Genomic DNA, 22,452 nt, shown 5'->3' with positions numbered 1-22,452 from the left:
ATTGCAAACACATTCATTCATGAAGAATAGCATAACAGCGTATAATAGATTACACAACATTCAACTATTTGCATGTATTTATAATATAACAAAGTATATTAAATATAGTATGCAATTTGGAAATATATCTCACTGTTAACTAGTTGCAGTGATTGTTTCTTTGATGTTGGTAGGCCTCAGACACATAATTGATGTCTGAATAATGTGGTGGTTTCCAAACATCAAAGTCATTTAAATTTTACATAAAGATTGGTTCAGATGATCTTTGCATTTAGTTATATTTTCGACCCATTTTTGCTCCAATACTCAGTCATTAATTTCACAAATTATTCCAATACATGATTGTTATGGGTTTTATTATTGAGCACTAGTAGCTGACTAGTAGTATTTTATTTCCAGTTATAGTCAAACTAGGTTAAATTGTCTTGTCAGAGATGAGGGACATGTAGGCCACCGAGATCCACAGACGCCCAACCCCCAGCTCTCCTCCTAAGATTTACCCGTGGCTAGGAACTGAATAATGTAGTTGCCTGGATACAGCCCAGAATCCACATGGACCGCCTTTATCTGGCAGTCACGTGTCCCAGCTTAAATGGCAGCATTAACGGCTGCATGCAGCTGCCTCTGTGGGGGGATGTGGAGCGCATCAGCCACCTCTTCTCCAAAGATCTTACAGCCGGATGTCCTGTGTCTGTAAGGAAGCGTTACCGCTGGCCTATAAGTGCAGGTGTCCTCCTCTTTTAGTAAAACTGATGACAAAATAAATGAAAAGAACCATGAGGATGATAGGGTGTGGCCCCTGCAAACTCAAGATGGATGACATTAATGAGGTCAGCTCTTTTGTTCACACACATCAAAGCAGCTCTTTCTGGAAACTAAAGTAACAGGATGTGTGTAACAGATGTGTTTTACATTTAACTTTCAAGAAGAAAGACAATAAATTGTTTTTCTGTGAGCCAAAAGAAAAGAAAAGCAAACCAACAGACAGTGAAGGAAAAATGCGTTGATAATCGTTTTTATTAGTTTTAACGTTTTCAGAGCCGATAAAGGAGGTACAGCTATTTTCTCTCATACTTGCCCCAACCTGAAGGAGATCTCTGAGTCAAGACCAAATGACAATATTATCAGATAAAAAATTCCTGACGAGTGTTTTTTGCCTTTTGTGTCGGTGAATATTGTTCTATTGTTTGTATTACAAATGCGAAACAGAGGAAACTAATTTACACATAGCGGTCAGAAAAAACCCATCAAATCACCTTTATTCCAGTCCAATCACACTCTTATAATCCTGATCCTGAACTTGAGTTATTTTACCAATGTTTTTAACATTAACTTCTTTTAGATGGTCTTCTGAGCTCCAACAGAGAATGGACTTCACAATACTGCTGCTGGTTTATAAAGCAGTGAATGGTTTAGGGCCTGAATACATTTGTGATCTGCTGTTACCTTATGAACCATCACGACCCCTCAGGTCGTCTAGTTCTGGTCTACTTTCTGTTCCAGAACAAAACATGGAGAAGCAGCGTTCAGCTTTTCTGCTTCACATATCTGGAACAAGGTCCCTGAAAGCTGCAGGTCTGCCCTCCTTTAAATCCAGATTAAAGACTTTTCTGTTTGCCTTTGCCTTTAATTAAACCAGATTCAAGGATATCAATCAATTCCTGCATCTAACTACTGCATTTAACTTTTATTCCATTTTTTTTTTTTTGCTTTTTGACTGTTTTTTAATGTATGAATGAATGTTCTTCATTGTTTTTTAAATCTTGTTTTCTTCAGCATTATGTTTTGAAGCTTTTAATGGTTTTGTGTGAAGCACTTTGAATCGCCTTGTTGCTGAAATGTGCTTTACAAATAAACTGCCTTACTTATTATGTGCGTATGCCTCAGCACAAAAAGCAGGATTCCCTCTCAGTGTGTGACGCCACATTTATAAAAAGTATGAACCACTCATTTTTATTAGTAACTAATGTGTTTCTTTTTTATTTGCAGGACCAAAACATATGTGGGCCTCTAATCACGTGAATAAAGATAACACAACTTTCCTCTTTTACCCAACAGACCACTTTAGGTAACTTGCTTATGCACTCAAATATTTAAAATACAGATTTTTATAGATGAAGAATATGCTTTGTCACTTTGTTGGGTATCATATTCTCTCTTTGCAGGATGCAGTGCGGTCAGTTTCATGCAATGAAGGACCACTCCCATCTCTCCAGCATTCCCATCCTCCCTCTCTCCTCTTGGTGTGCAGCTGCTCAGACCCTCCCTGTTTCACAGCTGTTGGGGAGGAGTAAGAGGAGGAGGAAGACGGGGAGTGGAGAATGTTCTCTGGCTGAGAGACATGGCTGTTGTCCTTTTCTTTTATCCCCTACAGTTTTTATTGAGTACAGCAACCACAATTTTTTGTTGTTGTGTATATTATACATCCTGAAGTCCCTGCTGAAAAATCAACAATCAATCCCACATTGTTGTGGGCCCTCTGACAAAAAACAAAGTTTTAATTTCCAAAGTCCTTATTATGTGAGAAGCATTTTTAAAGCTTATTTTAATCCCCCAAAATATCCAGACAGCTTAAAGGGCGAGGATTTAAGTCACACTGTGAGCAAGGACCTTATGCACATATGAAGGGCCTCAGCAACCTGTATGTCACATAAACTCCCTTTCAGGCCATTTCATTTCCTCAAACAAGACCAGAGGAAGCACACCCCAAAGTCAGTGCAGCTGAATGGCACACAGGCACAGGCTGATATTCTGTCACGTGATCAGCCCACTGAATGACATCATTGCAGACAATCTGGGACAAAGAGGGAGGGGAGCCAGGGAGCTGGCATGCCCGGCAGATCCAATGGCAGGACTCAGCATCAACATGGCTGCCCAGCTGATAGGAGCTGGAGTGGAGTGGAAGCATCTTGTGCAGCAGAAGTATTCAGCCATCTTGCATCATTTATAATGCATCGGGTGTGCAGCCGCAAGAATATAGTCACAAAATGTGCTTAAATGCACTAGCATATGGTTAGCTTTGTATTGATTTGCAGTTTGCCACACCTATTATAGATGTTCTTGCTCATTCCTCTGCCAACACCTTCCCTCTGCATGCATAATACATTGTTTTTGTTTGAACCATCACTCTTTATTCATAAGAATTACCTTTAACTTATCCACACAAGCAATATGAAAGAATTGCATTACAACCACAAACTGTACAAAACAGATTACAACACGGTTTTAATATTTTAAAAAGTGTCATCACATAAGAATTATGTTCCTACACTTGAAAAAAATGAAAATGATGGGCTATATCTTATTGAACGACACTTTAAGTGCAGGTTTGACAATGTTGTTCAAATTTGAACGCAAATTACAGAACAGATGGGTTTATGCAAAATTACCAAATGGAGGTAGTGAAGCCTTTTTTTTGTCTACAACGCACAGCGAATCCCCCTCCCTGCATGTGAGCCTATAAATCTGGTAGCACCGCCCTCCCTGTCAGCAGTTGTTGCATCGACCCCGTTGGGTACAACACGCAACGCAAACCACACCGTTTAAAAAACCTTTTCTTCACATTTTCTTCGTCTTCTCTTGCTCCTTGAGCCTCAATTGAAAAAAAAAAATGGTAAGTTCATTTTTTTCTGTCTGTCTGAAGCAATTTGGTGCGGCAGCCGGTGTGTTAACACGTCGTTAACGGGTATATAAATATATGTATATCTCTTAAAGACCTTCTCTAATTGAAGAACCAACATATTTTTATTTTTTTTTGCGATAATTTCGTTATTGGTCGACAACATTTTTGAATGCAAGTGGTCGGTATGATGGTGATTGGTCAGCAGCACTGTGCACGGTGCGACTGTCATTGTTTAGAGATGAGAACAATGCACCGACTGTCTGCATCCAAGCATGAGTAACAAGCCACTCAGGTGCACACATCTGTTTGTCTTTATAAAGCAGCAGCATTACTGTCTCTATATTTATGTTATTTTCAAGTTGATCGTGTCAATAAGCTAAAAACTGAAATCTTGCAAATGCCCTACCCTGTCTGAAGGAAGGGAGGGGCCGATTGGGTGTAGATGGCATGAGATTGCCATCATTTTTAATTCACAGGTTGCAGCAGTACATTATGTTTTCAATCTGATCCGTGAGAAGAAGAAAAAATGGTGCAACACAAAAGCCTCTGTTTTAGGCATGACATGAAATACAAAGGGTTAATTTCAAATAAGAAAAAAATAACACATTTAATTTAGATTATATGCAAACATGATTCGATGATTTTCTCCAAGCGTACACTGTGATGTCCTGGAGACATTTCCAGCTGATGATGTGATGGGGCAAACTAATTTGCATTTGTGCTTATGCTTGCAAAGGAGGGAGAGTGTAGGGTGAAAAAAAATAAAAAGACAAGAGGACAAAAAGGGCTGCAGGAAAGACGAGAGGAGCGTTCCGCCTCGGCGGAGGCTGCTGTCGTGCCTTTCTGTCCCCTGCAGATTGTGGTGCAGGGAGGTGCCTCCTGCACCACTGCCTGTTTATCTCAGAAAGGGGGAACAACTCGATGTTCACAGTGTTTAGAAGCATTTATTTTGCAATTATTGTTGTAGATTTCATATAAAAACCTGGATGTAAATTACCTTGAAAACCTAATTGAATGCATAGTGAAAATGTCACGTGATCAGTAATTTGTACAGGTAAATAACGTCTCCTTTTTTTCTTTCCACAGCGTGAGTGCATCTCCATCCATGTTGGTCAGGCTGGCGTCCAGATTGGCAATGCCTGCTGGGAGCTTTACTGCCTGGAGCATGGGATCCAGCCGGACGGACAGATGCCCAGTGACAAGACTGTCGGAGGAGGAGATGATTCCTACAACACCTTCTTCAGTGAGACTGGAGCCGGAAAGCACGTCCCCAGAGCAGTTTTTGTGGACCTGGAGCCCACTGTCATCGGTAATCTCCAAATAAATATAGATGCCACAGTTTAGCTTTTGAATTTTTTTAAGTCAAACCCTCATAGTCATTTCTGATCGACTCGGTCTCTTCAGATGAGGTGCGTACTGGGACTTACCGTCAGCTGTTCCACCCTGAGCAGCTGATCACTGGTAAGGAGGATGCTGCCAACAATTACGCTCGTGGACACTACACCATCGGCAAAGAGATCATCGACATCGTGCTGGACAGGATCCGCAAACTGGTGGGTAACATGATATCAGGAGGGATCCATTTCTTTAATTTGTATTCAGATATTTAAGTAAATGACATGACTGTATCTCATGTGTAACCACTGTATCTCCCTCTCTTCCCTCAGTCGGACCAGTGCACCGGCCTTCAGGGCTTCCTGGTTTTCCACAGCTTCGGCGGTGGCACCGGCTCTGGTTTCACCTCTCTGCTGATGGAGCGTCTGTCTGTCGACTACGGCAAGAAGTCCAAGCTGGAGTTCTCCATCTACCCAGCTCCCCAGGTGTCCACCGCTGTGGTGGAGCCCTACAACGCCATCCTGACCACCCACACCACCCTGGAGCACTCTGACTGTGCCTTCATGGTCGATAACGAGGCCATCTACGATATCTGCCGTAGGAACCTCGATATCGACCGTCCCTCTTACACAAACCTCAACAGGTTGATCAGCCAGATTGTGTCCTCCATCACTGCTTCCCTTCGTTTCGATGGCGCCCTTAATGTTGATCTGACAGAGTTCCAGACCAACTTGGTGCCATATCCCCGTATCCACTTCCCTCTGGCCACCTATGCCCCCGTCATCTCTGCTGAGAAAGCTTACCATGAGCAGCTCTCAGTGTCAGAAATCACTAACGCCTGCTTCGAGCCAGCCAATCAGATGGTGAAATGTGACCCTCGCCATGGTAAATACATGGCGTGCTGCCTGCTGTTCCGTGGTGACGTGGTGCCCAAAGATGTAAACGCTGCCATTGCCACCATCAAAACCAAGCGCTCCATCCAGTTTGTGGACTGGTGCCCCACTGGTTTCAAGGTCGGCATCAACTACCAGCCGCCCACTGTAGTTCCTGGTGGAGACCTGGCCAAGGTCCAGAGGGCTGTGTGCATGCTGAGCAACACCACTGCTATTGCAGAGGCCTGGGCTCGACTTGACCACAAGTTTGATCTGATGTACGCTAAGCGTGCGTTTGTTCACTGGTATGTGGGTGAGGGTATGGAGGAGGGAGAGTTCTCTGAGGCCAGAGAGGACATGGCAGCTCTGGAGAAGGATTATGAGGAAGTTGGAGTCGACTCTATTGAGGGAGAGGGAGAGGAAGAGGGAGAGGAATATTGAAAAGAGTAAAAAGGCACAAGTTAAAACAGGAAGCAGTTCATTGCAATGTGTTCTTGAATGCACTCCAAACATAAATGTTTGTCAATTACCATTTTGGTTCTGTTCTAAATAAAACTCCTGTGACATATGAATGAGTTTGTCTTTTTATGAATTCAACCTAAATACATATTGAGTTTCTGACAAAATGTCGAATTTCTGAGTTTTGAGCTAACCGATTGTCGTACCTTAAGATGTCGACCGCTTCATCAGTAAATGTATTGAAAGTGAATCAAAGTGAAACAAAACTTCACAACGGTTTTGATCAAAGTTTATTGGATCCAAAACGTTTATTCCAAATTAAAGTAAACACTTTTACTACCACACACATATAGGTAAAAAAGATCAGAGCATGTCTTTAGTATATTTTTTGATCGAAAACCCAAATATTACACACACAAGCGTTCATCAGAAAATATGTAATTATAAAAAAAAGTATAAAAAGACATCTCAGGTGCAAAGAACTTGCAAATCATAAGTTTCTTGGTTGTGTATTTGGTGGTGTGAGGCTGGTTCACACCGGTCGGTCCTGCAGCAGAGGGCAGTCGTCTGCAGCGCCGCGTCTGTTCAGAAGCTTCCAGAACATCGAAGCTCCAGAGCCGACGTGAGCCCGGCTGCCCTGCAGGTCTGCAGCCATCAGCTCTTCCTTCAGAGGACGGTAGGACTTAAAGCGCCTGTCGAGTGAAGCACACAATGCAGACACGTGATATGAATTGCGCGTGCTTTATCAATAAAGCGCGTAATGTTCTACGTTGTGAACTTGCGCAACACTGATTTTCATTCATCTGAAGTCATGTTAACCTGAAGTCCAAAGTTCATTCTCCTTTAAAACTACCAACTACTGAGTGAAATATCTGTCTCTTTTTAAGATAATCCTTTATTAGTACATCAGTGGGGAAATTACAGGATTACTTTAAGTAAATAAAGATAAAAAATCAAGTAATATACAGTTGTGTAAAAAAGTATTTGCCCCCTTCCTGATTTCTTATCTTTTTACATTTTTGTCACACTTAAATGTTACAGATCATCAAACTAATTTAAATATTAGACAAAGATAACACAAGTAAACACAAAATGCAGTTTTTAAATGAAGGTTTTTATTATTAAGGGGTGGGGGGGACAAACCTAGATGGCCCTGTGTAAAAAAAACTGTTACCCCTCCCCTGTTAAATGGAATAAAAATGTGTACAAAAGTAGTTAAACATACTTAAAAATGTGTATAAAAGTACTTGGACATACTCAAACGTAATAGATCTTGCACCAGGAGATGAATTAACTATGCCCAGGTAAAGTCCGTTCTTACCTATAAGAATACGCCATTATTGCTATCGCTAGAACGAGCACCAGGACCCCCAACGCCATGCCGATGGTGCCAGGAGAGGACAGCCCTGAACCTGCAACAAGGAGCACAGGTTCAGTCAGCAGGAGGAAGCAGAGGCGCCTACTGCTCCGCTGTATGGTGGTAAGCTGCGTACCTATGTCGACGTTGACTCTGGCACTGGTGACGGCTAAACTGACGTCGTTGGCCATGGACACGTTGATGCAGTAGACACCGGAGTCGTTGAAGAAGTGACGCAACACCAGCTGGCACTCTTTGGAGGGCTCCACCATGTTGCACGCCGTGTGAATGGGCCTCAGGCACGCTGAGTCCAGAATCACGCTGCACACCTCTTTTGGAAGGCTGGAGGACGGAGATGCTGCAGTGAGCCAGAGTAAACAACAACGACAACATGCTTTTTGATGGATAGTTTGATGAAGCGTAGCGCGGGAGCGTTTCACCTTCCCTGGCAGGTCACGGTGATATCCAAAACGTTTCTGTTCATCTCCGGTGTCGTCATCACGGCGTTGTCCATATGTACGATCTCTACTTTTTCAATGCCCTCTGAAAACCAAAGACAAGAGGTCACTGACCGTCCGTCGTTCCTCTGAAAAGGTTTCCGTTGTTTCGATGAAAGGCGACTCACCGAACACTTCGATGCCTGTGCAGAAGGAGCCGTAACGATAAATCACGCAGTCGTCGTCATGCGGGGTATCGTCAGCATCCCTCTTAGCGACGACTACCACTGTGGCCTTGCCCGTCAGGGTCGCCGCTCGCTTTGCACCTGGAGGAAATAAACAGAGAAGGGAACAGGCCACTCTGCATAAGGAGGGCTTTAAGTGTATTTTGACGCTGATACTTTTGAGCTCTTTTTCTCCCTCGGCTGGATTTATTAATAACATTGTACACAAGCTATGGCGTTTCTTACTTTAACGCAGTGGTTATCAAACTGTGGGGCGCGCTCCTCTAGTGGAGCGCAGAGGTATTACAGGTGGGGCGCAGGGGGACATGCAGATTCTTATTTTTTTAATTTTTAATTTTTTTAAGAATCCTTTATTAATCCCACAGTGGGGGAAATTATTCTCTGCATGTCACCATCCTTAGTAATGAAGGAGCTTTGTGCTGCTGTGAAGCTCTGGGGCTTCAGTGTCTTGCTCAAGGACACTTCAACATGAAACTATGGGGAGAAAACAGGGATCCAGTCGGCTTCCTTGGTCATCTTTTTTGCCAAATATGAGTTATTTTTTGCACATATATAACTTTATTTGCATTGTTTTAACAACGCGATTGCACATGTTATTAGTTTTTGTCTCATGGAGCAATCTGGTTTACTTGAAAGGGATTTCCATTTTCTTTAATCTATTAATTTTTTTAAAAAAAGCACGGATGGAGGAGTCTCAACAAGTTGGACCATTTTGTTCCCATGTTGTTGGGGCGGTGGGGCCCGAACATTTGGCTTCCTCCAAAGTGGGGCGTGACAGAAAAAGTTTGCGAACCACTGCTGTAACGTGTCCTTTGGATTAGTGTGTTTTGAAGAACCATAAATGAATCAAATTATATCAAACAAACTGAGCTGAACTCTCTCATTCAGCATGCAAATCAGAAAACAAACTATGAAGCACGACCGAGCGTCATTCTGATGTGCTCTGCGTGTTCAACACAAAGGCGCCGCCCCTTTCAAGATTTACATCACATTTACATTTAAGGAAATCGGCTGATGCTCCTATCCGGCTCCAACTGCCTCATGTGGGGTTTAAACAAGCTATCTTCTTGTAAAATTCTACACTTAATTATGACCGACTATTTCAAAGAGCTTTACCTGTCCGCGCCTCATTGTCGGCCGGCCTTTGGTTGACGTGATTGACGGGGGAGGGAGTCTTGGCCGTCGCGGGTGCTTCCTGGGCGGTTTGAGTGTTGGCCGCGGTGGAGGCCTCGTCCTCAGTGTTGTCCTCCTCCGCGTCTGAAGCGACCATGTTGACGGTCGGACCAGTGGCCTTGGTGGAGACCACTATGGGGACAGCAGACACCAGTGCAGCAGCTTTCACTACACACGGGGAGAGAACGCTTGAGTCTAGTCTGCGTTTTCATAATATGTACATGTGAAGCCGAGGTAATATACATGGCTACACATACTGTGAACGTTGTTTCCCTTTTAACGGAGCTGATCATAAAGACTGGAGGGGAACCGCTAGCTTGATTCTGTCTAAATAAAGACTATTCTTCCCAATTTAACACCTCTAATGCTCATTCATTAACATGTTACATGTTGTCTGTTTGAACATCTGCTCTTTACCTGTGGTGCCCTTGTGAGGAGGTGGACCCGGGGCCTCGGTCGGGGGATCAACCGGTGGGTCGCAGGCCTTATCCGGGATGACCGCCTGGATCACGACCTGAGGCTTGAAGGAGCCAGAGTGGATGTAGGTGTGCGTGACGGTCAGCTCTCTGGATATCAGGGCTCCGCTTTCATCGCCAAAGTCCCAGTTGAAGGTGATGTCCGCGTTGCTGAGGTACTGGCTGGGGTCGTGGAGGCTGATGGTGAAGGCAATCGCCCTGTTCTGCACGAAGCGCATGTCCCCGGACACGATGTCGTTGACTTGGTCCAGGGTGACAGCAAAGGGGATTTGATCTGAGCAGAACACCAAAGAACTTATGTCAACAGAAGGTTTTTTTTTATTTGAGGCAATCCTACCGTTACCATTAAAGGTCTTAAAGGTCATCTCCTGGTGCAGTACCTAATACGTGCAATATCCAGTATGTTTAAGTACATTTATTTTTCTATTTAATATTCTTCTCACTGTTAATTTTGTATTTGTTTTATTACCGTTCTACTGTTTATTTACATGACTTGATTTTGATCTTTATTCACTTGTGAGCGACGCCGCTGTAATCCTGTAAATTTCCCCATGGCTCACCAGTGATGGAGAACTGAGTGGAGGCGTATCCCAGAGGAATGAACCTCTCCTTGCTGCGGTAGTGGTAGATAACAATGTCCATGGTGTAGGAGCCCAGTGGGATGTCGTCTGTATCGATGGTCAGGGAGGAAGAGCAGCCGTCTGCCACCTGCCAGTACTGACCTGCCAAAACCAGCGTCCAGAGCATATGAGATGCTACACACTTCACTACGAATAACTACACCTTTCTGCTTCAACACAACAGTAAGAAACCTGAGGAGAGCTGAAGGCCCAAACCAGCAAAGAAGAAGAAGAAGGCGAGGAGAGAGACATGAGACTTGAGTCCCTTCTGCAGACCTCTGTATGCAAATGACTTCATATCCCGTTTATGCAACACCTTTTGTGACAAGAACTTTGAACTAAGGTCTTCATGATGGACTTCCAAGCCAGTCTGGAAAATGAAACCACGTTTATACATGTCAAGTGTCAGCTTGAGCATTGAAATCTCAATCTAATGTGACGTGGTGTTAATGATTTTCAAGTATGCATTTGATTCTCTTGATTCTGTCTTCAAATTCCACTGAATCAAGTAACTGAAAGAGTTGTATTGTACTAATTAGTAACTCACTAATTAGTCTAAATAATTAGTAACTAACTAATTAGTCAATTCAAATCCCAAACTTCTTGTCTGACGTGTTTCGGGTCTGATTGAAAAGAAGATTTAAATGGTCACATGAGTGCACTTCATTTTTTAATATGACACTTTTCAGTTGTAATTGAAGCTTTGTTGAAAATCATGGATTGTTTGCTTCAAGGATTTGTTTCTTACATGTAGGACTAACGAGGTAATGTAATCAGATTATGTGTTAAGGGCTCATACATAATCCTGGCTCATGTTTCAGGTCACGGCATGCGCCTCGAGAAACTGTGAGCATCAGAAAAGACGACAGCTCCACTCACTCCAGGTCTTCCAGACAAACACGTAGGCTGGCTTCTTGTCCTTCCTAATTGGGGTCCCATCAGGGAAAACAGCGTCCCAGTCCGTGTTCTGAGTTGGGTAAACTGGCTCAGACTCGTGGTATTTTGTTCCTGTAACAGAAGCAAGAGTGTTGTGACTGTAAGAAACCGCAACAAAGAAATGTAGGAGAGTCTGCAGGCATGCTAACATATACTATATATGAGTGCTTTGTAATCATTTTTTTTTGCCAACAGTCACAAGGACCGATACAGGAAACATGTAAAAATAGTGTGTGTATATATATATATATATATATATATATATATAATTTTTTTTTATTGTGTATATGTTTCTCATCCCTGTTCTTATATTTCATTTTGTTTTGTGTGTTTAGTTAATTATTTAGTTTATTCCATTTAGTGTCTGTAAAGTCTTGAGCGATATGGGGATTAATAAAATCCCCATATCGCCTATCTATCTATCTATCTATCTATCTATCTATCTATCTATCTATCTATCTATCTATCTATCTATCTATCTATCTATCTATCTATCTATCTATCTATCTATCTACGTGCAACAAATGTCATAGCAGCCCGTGTAGTTGAGAAATCTTATTGAGCGCAGTCATCCCGCTATCACGGCTGATATTAGAGTAAAGTGTGTGTGTGTGTGTGTGTGTGTGTGTGTGTGTGTGTGTGTGTGTGTGTGTGTGTGTGTGTGTGTGTGTGTGTGTGTATGTGTGTGTGTGCGCGCGTGTGTGTTACCGTTGACTGTGCAGTCTTCGGCCCAAACGACGTCCCCATCCTTCTGCACCTTCTGGTTGTGTGGGAACTCCAAGTCGATGGTGAAAGTAACTTTGGCTCCAGTCAGAGTCGGTGAGTCGTTCCCCACATTGAAAGTCACTTTTCCACCTGGACGAAGAAAAACAAGACAACGCTGAGTGTCTCCAAACAGGCTTAGCATCAGATCAAATGCATAATTGCATAATTATGAGCTTTTGTTTCTTTTCTTTTTTAAAGTATCAATTAATTAGAGGTGTGTCAGAACACTTTAAAGTTATATTTTCTTTCTCTTGACTATATTTAACAAAAATGTCCCAAACTTAAGCTTAAAAAGACACATAAAGTAAAGAAATTATGAGCATTTAAAAGTGATTATGCCAACAATCCATCAGATCTACCTTTCCAGGAATCTTTGTATCGCTGGTCTCCATCTTTCCAGATCGGGTACATCTTATTATTCCATGATGGATAACGAGTGAAACGGTTTCTGGGCTCTGAAACATCAACAATGAACTGTGAACACTTCTCCTCGCACATGTATTGTCCAGCAATGCTTTTTAAAGGTCTCACATGTCCAAATAACTTTCATTATTGTTGCTGAAAAGGACAATGAATCATAATTAGTTCTTAATCGAGAGAGACTTTAAATTAGTGAAAGTGAGTGAAATTGTCCCCCAAAGGCCCCAAAAGAGTTGTGTTGCCAATGTAAATCTGTCATCGCTTCAATCCCTCTCATGTGAGGCTCAGCTGAGTGTGTGACGGAGTTTTATCACAGATTAACAACGTCACATAGCTGAGTTTGGATTAAACACAAAGGCAGATAACTGAGTGAATTATCAGCTTTTCAATAATATAATATTAATACAGGCTGAGTATTATTATGTCACAGTAATCGCTCTCATGGAGCAGCTGGAGAACAATACTCATTCCTCCAACTTCCTTAAAGTCATGACCCTCCATTTCTCAAAATATTATATTGCGTCAAGACTTGAAATGTATTTCTTTGTGCTTTCGATGTTTTATCGGTTCATATTAGCCAGAACAAACTCTTCAGGGCCGGTATGGAGAGGAGGAATTATTATAAAGACCAAAGACTCTTCCAATGCTCGCCCAATGTGCCTAATGCTTCATGTCACATTTGGAAGAATGTTGAACTTACCTTTTAAGTTAAGAATAAAAGGATTAAGATAAACCGTCTGCGCTTTGCTTCACAAAGGTCACATGCTGTCATTTATATTCATGCATGGTTGAATAAAGAGGTCATGGGAAAGAAAAAACACATGAAACTGGATCTTGAAGTTAGATTGATAATCAGAACACACACACACACACACTCACACACACACACACACACACACACACAGTACTTTTTGAGTAGAAAACTGGATTTATCTCCATGTAAGGAAATAAAATGCCTTACTAATACTTTGATTGACAGCTCTGTGCCGAACTGAATATTGTCTTTAAAAAAGAAATGTATAAATATTAAGGAAAGTTCCTACATCAATGTGCTGAGACAATTATGACAAAGAAAAATACATAAAAAATTTGAAATTCTGAAATGAAATGAAATCTTTACAGTACAACATATATATCCAACTCTAACTGCGATATATTGTAATACAAAGTCTGTTTATGTTTTGGAAAGTAGTGATGGAAAGTAACTGAGTATATTTACCAAAGTACTTAAGTACTCAATTGAGATACTTTCCATAAGTATTCTATTTCAACAAAAGAAATGTTGTACTTTTGGCTCACTTTTCACCAAACATATGACCATCCAAAATATGATCCTCAAACTATCCGACAGTAGTTGAAATGAGCTTCCTCGTAATCAACTTCAACAATAAAATACAATAAAAAATGTCAATATTGCGACTTTTACTTAAGTAAAAGATCTGAATTCTTCCTGCATTTGTGAGACTCACAGTTACAGTCAAAATCTCCAATAAATACTTTGTTATTTTAAAGAAAGAAGATGTATTTTCTGTACTTACTTGCCACAGTGTGTGAAGCCGCTGCCAACACCAACAGCACCACAGACGTCCACATTGTCAGGGCTCCTCCTCTGTGTGAAAAATCCCTTTTGTGAGCAGCAGACCACAGGAATCAGGCTTTATAAAGTCTGTGATGTTCGCCTTTACTCAGATTATTAGTAGAAGAAACGCCTCCTTCCCCACAAAGCTCTCGAGACCTCCTCGACCCAGATTTTAGGGGGCGCCTGGATTGGTTTGTGAATGGTGTATTTACTGTAAAAAAAAAAATAATAAAAAAGAAGCACGTCTTGAGGATTAAAGTCGCAAATTCAGTCGAGAAAGAAGCTCATAATCACATAAGAAATGTTGAATTCTTTTTCATGCAACCGATCGGGTCACAAGACATGCTCGAGTGTGCATAAACCGTTCAAAAGAAATAACAAACCAACATCCTGATAAAGATGAGCTCAGTGATATCAATGCAGTTATTTGTGGAATGTAACGTGGCTGAAAGTCTTCTAACATTTTCAGTGTATGCCACTTCATACTTCTCACCCATTACATTTTGATTATTTCACATCTGCAGTGACTTTATAGATCAATTTACACACATAATATATGCTAAATTCTAAAATATGATGCTTGTGATGGATTAAATTACCTAAAAGTAGTTTAGATTAGCTCCAAATAGACCAGCTAAAACATTAAAATGCTGCTTACACATAATAATTTGCATAATCCAGTTGATAGACCTGGTAATATCTCTGTTCTTTTACTGAAGTAACATTTTGAATCCAGGAATTTTGCAAATATTTGTACATTGTGTTGCTTTTACTTTAATAAAGAGTTGAAATACTTCCACCAGTGCAGTATCTAAATATATATAGCTGCCCTACTTTGTAGTGTATTTCCTCAGGATAAATAAAGTCATCATATCTTGACAACTCACGGCCTCTATCAGAACAATACAAAACAACCAAAATGATTGATTGATATTAAATATACTATTTAAACGTCAGTACAATACCAACAGATTGTACTAAAATCATGAGGTGCAGTGTCATACAATGTAGGGTATTACGTGACAATTCCACAAATCACGTGTTTTGAAATACAGTATGAATAGTCACCAAAATCTCTGCTAACAATCACCTGACACATTTTGGGCTGCCCGTCTAATTGTTCCTAATTATGTGCGGATTTACTTGGAAATTAATGTTGCTGCTGCTGATTTACTGCTAATTTAATGAATTTACTCTTAAAAAAACATATAAGTTACGTAGGCTCTGATACCTGAATATGACGCTGTGATGAAATATAGTGTCTTAAATATTAAAGTGTCAAGGGAAGTTGTTAATTTCTGTGTCATTAGAACAATAGGTCACACAGTCTGCTAAGAGACGCTGTGCTGGGGGGAAAAAAGGGAGGAATGCAGCTCTTAATGAGGATTATTAAAGCGCTTGTGACTCCCTAAATTCATCCGGCTTTGTCCCCCCTGCCACACACACACATACACACACACAACTCCAAGAACTATCAAGTGACTTTGTTGAAAGATTTTTTTGTCTCCATATTATATGTGCCAAACACACTGTTTAAACCTCTTTTTAAAACAATGTCAGCATTTACACCAAATCCTGTTCAGACCTGTTTCATCACGAACCCTTTGACTCCCTTCATCAACGTATCTACCATATAGTAAAAAAATAAATGACGTCTCAGGTTAAGAAAAGACTCATGCAACAGATAATGTGATGAAAATTAAACCTGGAAAAAGCTTCGAGTACACTGTTTGATCAGCATGTCCAGTATGTAATGGCATAGTAGAGAAGACGAAAACTAAAAAACTAATTAAATTAATAAAATAACTAATTAAAAAAAGTCTTTTCATTTTTATATTAGTACTTTTAAAACAACTAAATACTTTTTGGTTGAGAAAACCTGTTTGTTCTGTGGCCTGCAGTTCATCAGTCCGTCCATCGGGCGGCGCTGTGACGTCCAGCGAGTGAGAGCGGAAGTGTTCAGAAGGAGAACCGCTCCAGTTTGATTGGAGGAAGTTGTACATCAACAAAGAAAGATGGCCGAAGTGATAGAGTTGCAGAAACTGAAGGTTGGTAGTGCCATAAAAATGTATTTCTGACACACACACGGTGCTTTTGTGAGTAAATAATGCGCGGTAACCGCCGTCAGTTGCAATAACCTACCAGATAAGGGAGGTAAAGCGAGGTTTGCGGTATGAAACGTGTCCGCCGGGAGGGAAGGCGAGCAGCCGGCGTGTGTTCACGTTGTTCATTCAGACACGACGCGAAACGAGTCGAGCGGACAAATATACGCTTAAGAGCTACAGTAGCGGTGAAAAAGCCGCTGGGGAAGTTAACTTGGACTGTAACGTGTATTTAAAACTGTAAATGTTGCGCCCGATGTTAGATATAAAGGGTCCCGCCATATATATCCCGGGGTACCATTAAACTAGCTACCGGACCGCGGCTACCGGGTGTGTTTGACCTCCATCGGTCACATTAATAATTTATGTTTATTCCGTGTGTTCCTCGCGCGGTTCTGGTCACGAGCCGCGTGTAAAACTACACGTCCTCCACTTCAAAACTATTGTGGATGTTAAACTAAATTTTAAATATGTCCCCCCCACCCCCTCTCGCGACCAGTGGTGGAAAGTAACACTACAGTTTCGGTTCTCTTATTTTTCCTCGAGTTTTTCCTTTTTATTGGAGACTTGACTTTACTTCCACTCTACTACGGCTATATTTCAGATATTATTGTGCTTTTTGTTCCATTGAATCTATCCAAGTCTGGCCAATATTTAACATTTGCACTCTTTAAAAGATAATATTTATACTTAAAATATGATGTAGTTAAAATGTCCGTACGCAACATGTATTGCTTCTTGCTTTTAAATATATGTAATCAGTAATATGTATATGTGTGTGTGTATATATATATATGTATATATATATGTATATATATATATATATATATATATATATATATATATATATATATATATATATATCTCTCTCTCTCAATCACACTCGTGGGCTTCTCAATATGTACTTTTGATTTAAGATACTTTAATCAGAATCGGCTTTAATGGCCTTGTAAATTTGCACATACATAGAAATTTGACGCTGGTCACACTTTGCTCCTCCTACTTACATTCAACAAGCAAGATAAATATAAAGAAGACAAAAAAAAAAAAAAACAGTAGTCCGTAGTGATGCTGTGATGTTGATACTAATACTACTTTACTTTTATCTTTTTTTGCTTGTAATGGAGTATTTGTATTCTGAGTTATTGCTACTCTTACTTGAGTAAAAAGATCTCAATACCTTCTTCACCACTGTACTTGAGTACTGTGAGTTACAGTGGATAATCCGGACATGTCACTTTGAGCAGTTTTATTTGCGACTGCTTTGTAACGAATGCATTTTCCCCATTAAAAGTCCTCAACAGCAAAGCTCGGATGTTAAATGGTACTGGTATTAAAAGTGCTGTTCCTGTTTCTTTTGTTTTAGCTCGCCGAGCTGAGGCAGGAGTGTGAGGCCCGAGGTCTGGACACCAAGGGAAACAAAGGAGAGCTCATCGCGCGACTGCAATCCTATCTGGATGAGCACGGTGAGGAGGTGTCCTTTACATTCAGACATGATGTAGATACAGTCTGCAAATAGTTGGAGAGATTGTAATCAGCAAGCACAAGAACTGGATCAAGTTGAGCCGTCTATGTGCTGTTCTGATACGAGATGCTGTTGGTTCCTGATTATAAAGTGAGACTGTCTTGTTCGTTGTCCTTTATCCTTATTCTGACCCTCTTCTCTTTATCCTGTAATCCAAACAATAGAGGAAGATGTGGATGTGGATGACGTGCTGGCGGAGGATTCAGAGGTATTGTAAATGTTGATACTTCCACTTGCTCTTAGATTTCATTACACCATTTTGTGAAACAGTGATGAATGTTTCTATTTTTCTTTCTTTTTTCTTCTCTTTCTTTTAAGGACTTCAATAAAGGGGATACTGCCGACATCGTGAAAGACGAGAAGATTTCCGAGTCTACCGAGGATGAGCCGTGAGCTTATTCTTATTCGGTCTACAACAAACAAAATAAGCATTATCAAAATGTTGCATCTTTTCTCTGATTTTGGATAGTATTGTTCACAAGACTAGTTAAGGCTGGCTGCAAAAGAAAGTCAATCCTCGTAGGCCGTCTTGTTAAAATGCCAAACTTTACAGAATTTACAGGTCTGGTACAAAAAACTGGTTTTGTCTCCAGAGACAATCTCCGCATTCATGAAAACTGTTTGGTGGTTGAAACTGTATAAAACCTACCCGTTGAAATTCTATCAAGGTGTGAAGTTGTGGAATATTTTTGGGTGTGAAGTCTCAGATCGGATGCCGTCTGCTCTGCAGCGTCACCCGAAACCGCCTCAGCCCCATCAATTATTATCCACCTCTTTGCCCATTTTTAGAGGGAGGCTGTAGTGTCACTACCACGATGGCGGCGGGTAAATCCACCCACTTTGAGTATTACAACGGCTCTTCGCAAACTTGCCTCAGTTTATGGTCTACGGAAACAATAGAAGCACTACTCTTTAACCTAGGCTCTGGCTTTGTGACTGAACTTTATGTAATGCTAAATCTTCTCTCTATGTTGTTTCAGACCTGCTGATAAGACTGTGGTGAAAATAGCTGCTCCCCCATCTTCCACTGAAGTACGTATGACATGGTTGCATGTACTACTAATCCGATTAAAATCCTTCAATCTGCATATTATAATATTAAAATGGATGTCATTTGTGGATGTGGTATCTCTGTGTGAGGGTGTAAAACCACATAACTCATAATAAAACATTAGACTAATTATTCCTTTGCCAATATTGATCAGCTGAGCCAAAACCCTGACTGATGGCTTGTTATGATTTTATATCTGACATGTTATATCTTTTGTTGAGCAGAGACTACAGAAGAGGGCAGAACGTTTCAACATGCCTGCAACAGCTGAAAGCAAAAAGGCCATACGTGCAGCAAGGTAAGGCTTAACCAGGATCCTTCTCTGAGTGTTTTATTGAAGCTACTTTCAGCTTTTGCTATTTGTTTGTTTAAAGATGCGTTACCTCACATGGCTCCAATTGTACAGAAGCAAAGCCTTCACTGGGCATCTGTGATGTGTAATACTGTGAACAATCACTAAAAGCCCCACTAGCCATCGTGCTATCAACAGAACACCCCCTGACAACTTATCTTCTAATAAACATAAATCTGCTTGAAAGAAATCGAAACGTCACTTTCTATTTGTTGAAAGATACGTCCAGAACAAATCGAGAAAGTGCAGCTCATTCGGTTGCAGAAGAAACAAACTATGCTTTTACTAAAGTGCTAAATCTTTCCTTTTTGGAAAGTGGACAAATTCTACATTATGACAAATTCACTACTATGAAAATATACTATTGACCTAAAACACCTGGAAGTGAACCTGGACACTTAAAAATTGAACCCGGGCACTTAAAAATAAAGGTCTATGCACATTACAGCATCAGTGAAGTTGGTATAAAATCTATTTATACTTGAAGTAAATGTACTACGGCATGTTGAATTGATTATAATATTTTTCTTCAGGTTTGGTGAATCCACTGAGAACACCAGTCCCACTCCAGGTCTGTCGACACTCTTTGCTCTTTTGTGAACAAGTAAAGTTTGAAATACCAGCATCTCAATTCCCAGCCTCCAAACGTATAGAAAACGCAATACCTTAATAGTATTTGATCAACATGTAGTTTTACTGTGTTTTTTTTTATAATGTTGTATGGTCTCACTGCTTTCTACCTGCTGCTTCTCACCACACAATATTAATAATCTTTTTATCCCACGCAGGTGTCGTTGCGAACAGTAAAGCTCCTGTAAGTGTTGCATCATTGACACATTTCTTTTAATTTCCCCAGTCAATGAGATGGTATTAATTAAACATGTTTTTGTGTCTCGTGAAGGTGAACGTCGATCAGCTGAAGAAGAGAGCAGAACGATTTGGCATGAACGTTTCATCCGTTTCACAAAAGGTGATGAGCTTGGACCGGTCACTTCATACCTCGATAACGATATACATCACAATATAGCAGGCTTTCTAGTAATTCGATAAATAAATGGCCTCTAGAAAGGAATTTAGTATACTCTTGTTTTAATTATATATTTGACAAATGAAAATAAGTATTTTCTTTTAGTTCACCTCTTGTGTGCGAGACATTTTAGTTATTAATGAATATGATTTAATTGAAAGAAGATACAATATCGTTTCACATTTATTCTGTCCTTTTGGAGTCATAAATTTGTCTTTAAATATTGTTTTTTTTTTTTTTTTTTGCAGATTGAAGAGGATGAAAAGCTGAAAAAGAGAAAGGAGAGATTTGCCGGTGTAGGAGCCGGTGCAGTTGCAGGTTCAGCCGAGGTCGAGGTGTGTGTTTTTTTTCTTTTTTGCATTTTTGTTGTTGTACACAATTGTGGTCATTTATGTTTTATATGTAAACGGACCAGAGGGAATGAAAAAGGAGCGATTTGATTTTAATGTTAAGGTTTTCTTTTTTTATCTTTTTCTACAGGTAAAGAAAATGAAGCGTGCTGAAAGATTTGGAAAAGTGTGAATAATATTTTAGAGCCTATGTTTTTTTTTCTTTTCTTTTTTTTTTGTAAAGCATTTTCATCACTGCACACAGAAAACCATGAAGATGACACATGTAATTGATAGGATTCCTGTAAATCAAAGGTATAATTAAATGCAAAGATTCGTTAGTTGTATCATTAAATGGTTTGGAAAAAACATAAATAAATAATGAAAATCGCTTTCAATTATTCACGCAGCATCAATATCGGTGGATAATGTAAATTAGAACAACTTTAATTTTAATTTAGGAATTAGAGTTGTTTCTAAAATAGATGGTAAATATTAGCTCATGTGTAACATAGGGGTTTTGTTTTTCACCTCAACTAAATGTATTGTTCACCGCTATCTCTGCGCTGCAATGAAGTCCATTTATCAAGTCTTCACACAGCTCCTGCAGCTGCTTCACAGTAACAGCCTTCCAGATGTTTGTACGGGATAATTAGTTCATCTTAAATCAAAATGGTGCACGTTGAAAGCAGGCAATGCATTTGACTGTGAAGCAGCTGCAGTCTAAAGGTCTGTGCTTGATAAAAGATGTCTCAAATCTGGATTTTTGAGCGTTTTACTTTGAATTGACTTACAGTTTCAGCAAAGCATCGTAAAGATGAGCCAGAAAAGGAGTGAGTGGAGAGAAAGAAAAATAGAAACCAAACTGTAATGACTCCAGTATGCAGGAGCTGAAAACCAACCCGGTATCTAAACATCGCCCCATTACATACACACAACAAGGAATATTGGAACTTTTTGTCATTGGAAATAGAAAGTGTGTAATACATTCCTTCAAAGACCAGGAAAAACAAACAGAAGAATCGAGTTTGATAGTTGAAAGAGTACAAGGTAAATCCTTTATATTGGATCATTCTAAGTAATGTAATTAATCAATCCTTTTCTAATAATCCATTAAAATGATTTATTCACCTAATTGTATTTATGATATGTATTTAATTATACTTTTGATTTTTCAGACAGCCTATTTTTACGTTTTCTCTTCGGAAATCCATTGGTGCACTGCTTCAGTTATCTGTCCATTTTATAACATTTTGTGATTTAAAATAAATTGTTTTCAACTTTTGATATCTGCTTCATTTGACTCCCTTTTTTTATTTATTATTATTTCTACACTATATGTATCTTATTGTACCCACTTGGAGTTTGTCAGAGGGTGACTAACTTGTGTTTATGAAGATAGTGAAGAGAAGGTTATTGATTAGTTATTTACTTAAGTTCTTGAGTAATAATTAGTCACAGGTATTATTCTCATCAGTACTAGACTGTCTCATTTGAATCATTTTGGTTTCATAGACCTATGAAAAAAATTCTTAAGGTGATCATTTGTACTATTTGGAAAAAAAAAGATAAATGAATCAAAATCAGCTTGATTGATGAAGTATGTGTACAGAGAGAAGGAACGCTTGATTATTTATATATACTACTATACTCTATGCATACTTTATAATATACAAATATATATTATATATATATATATTTATATTTATATATATATATATATATATATATATATATATATTTATATATGTATGTTTATATAAACATATG

At 39.8% G+C, this 22,452-nt stretch overlaps 3 protein-coding genes across 3 annotated transcripts; 2 read left to right on the top strand and 1 right to left on the bottom strand.

Moving 5' to 3' along the window:
• The first annotated feature begins 3,479 nt into the window (after nucleotides 1–3,479).
• On the top strand, nucleotides 3,480–6,401 carry LOC137800461 (tubulin alpha chain-like). The gene is made up of 4 exons (XM_068597671.1): nucleotides 3,480–3,613; nucleotides 4,709–4,931; nucleotides 5,027–5,175; nucleotides 5,290–6,401. Exons 1-4 carry the CDS (start codon nucleotides 3,611–3,613, stop codon nucleotides 6,268–6,270), a joined length of 1,356 nt encoding a protein of 451 aa, XP_068453772.1. The 5' UTR covers nucleotides 3,480–3,610; the 3' UTR covers nucleotides 6,271–6,401.
• A 404-nt stretch (nucleotides 6,402–6,805) lies between these two features.
• On the bottom strand, nucleotides 6,806–14,310 carry pmelb (premelanosome protein b). Its single transcript, XM_068598159.1, has 12 exons — nucleotides 14,256–14,310; nucleotides 12,657–12,752; nucleotides 12,241–12,387; nucleotides 11,476–11,604; nucleotides 10,537–10,698; nucleotides 9,918–10,250; nucleotides 9,444–9,668; nucleotides 8,271–8,408; nucleotides 8,086–8,188; nucleotides 7,782–7,987; nucleotides 7,610–7,700; nucleotides 6,806–6,980 (listed from the first exon to the last, which is right to left on the bottom strand). Exons 1-12 carry the CDS (start codon nucleotides 14,308–14,310, stop codon nucleotides 6,821–6,823), a joined length of 1,845 nt encoding a protein of 614 aa, XP_068454260.1. The 3' UTR covers nucleotides 6,806–6,820.
• A 1,980-nt stretch (nucleotides 14,311–16,290) lies between these two features.
• Nucleotides 16,291–21,916, top strand: sarnp (SAP domain containing ribonucleoprotein). Its single transcript, XM_068597154.1, has 11 exons — nucleotides 16,291–16,344; nucleotides 17,765–17,864; nucleotides 18,088–18,131; nucleotides 18,242–18,312; nucleotides 18,904–18,955; nucleotides 19,199–19,272; nucleotides 19,860–19,897; nucleotides 20,115–20,140; nucleotides 20,228–20,296; nucleotides 20,602–20,688; nucleotides 20,834–21,916. The coding sequence occupies exons 1-11, from the start codon at nucleotides 16,312–16,314 to the stop codon at nucleotides 20,873–20,875; spliced, it is 636 nt and encodes a 211-aa protein (XP_068453255.1). The 5' UTR covers nucleotides 16,291–16,311; the 3' UTR covers nucleotides 20,876–21,916.
• The last annotated feature ends 536 nt before the right edge of the window (nucleotides 21,917–22,452 follow it).

Source organism: Clinocottus analis, unplaced genomic scaffold (assembly GCF_023055335.1).
Source record: "Clinocottus analis isolate CAN_PGR_092001 unplaced genomic scaffold, fCliAna1.0.p SCAF_4, whole genome shotgun sequence".
In the NCBI taxonomy this organism is placed as follows: Eukaryota; Metazoa; Chordata; class Actinopteri; order Perciformes; family Cottidae; genus Clinocottus; species Clinocottus analis.
This window is presented reverse-complemented; position numbering and strand designations above follow the sequence as displayed.

What these genes read in the sequence shown, in the direction of transcription:
- LOC137800461 (XM_068597671.1), top strand. An exon ending in CCTGGAGCCCACTGTCATCG is followed by an intron (nt 4,932 to 5,026) that starts GTAATCTCCAAA and finishes CGGTCTCTTCAG; the next exon opens with ATGAGGTGCGTACTGGGACT. An exon ending in TGGACAGGATCCGCAAACTG is followed by an intron (nt 5,176 to 5,289) that starts GTGGGTAACATG and finishes CTCTTCCCTCAG; the next exon opens with TCGGACCAGTGCACCGGCCT.
- pmelb (XM_068598159.1), bottom strand. Translation starts at nt 14,310, where the DNA reads ATGTGGACGTCTGTGGTGCTGTTGGTGTTGGCAGCGGCTTCACACACT. An exon ending in CGAAGACTGCACAGTCAACG is followed by an intron (nt 11,605 to 12,240) that starts GTAACACACACG and finishes CTTCTGTTACAG; the next exon opens with GAACAAAATACCACGAGTCT. An exon ending in CAGAGTCAACGTCGACATAG is followed by an intron (nt 7,701 to 7,781) that starts GTACGCAGCTTA and finishes TCCTTGTTGCAG; the next exon opens with GTTCAGGGCTGTCCTCTCCT.
- sarnp (XM_068597154.1), top strand. Translation starts at nt 16,312, where the DNA reads ATGGCCGAAGTGATAGAGTTGCAGAAACTGAAG. An exon ending in GAGTCTACCGAGGATGAGCC is followed by an intron (nt 18,313 to 18,903) that starts GTGAGCTTATTC and finishes ATGTTGTTTCAG; the next exon opens with ACCTGCTGATAAGACTGTGG. An exon ending in GAACACCAGTCCCACTCCAG is followed by an intron (nt 19,898 to 20,114) that starts GTCTGTCGACAC and finishes TATCCCACGCAG; the next exon opens with GTGTCGTTGCGAACAGTAAA.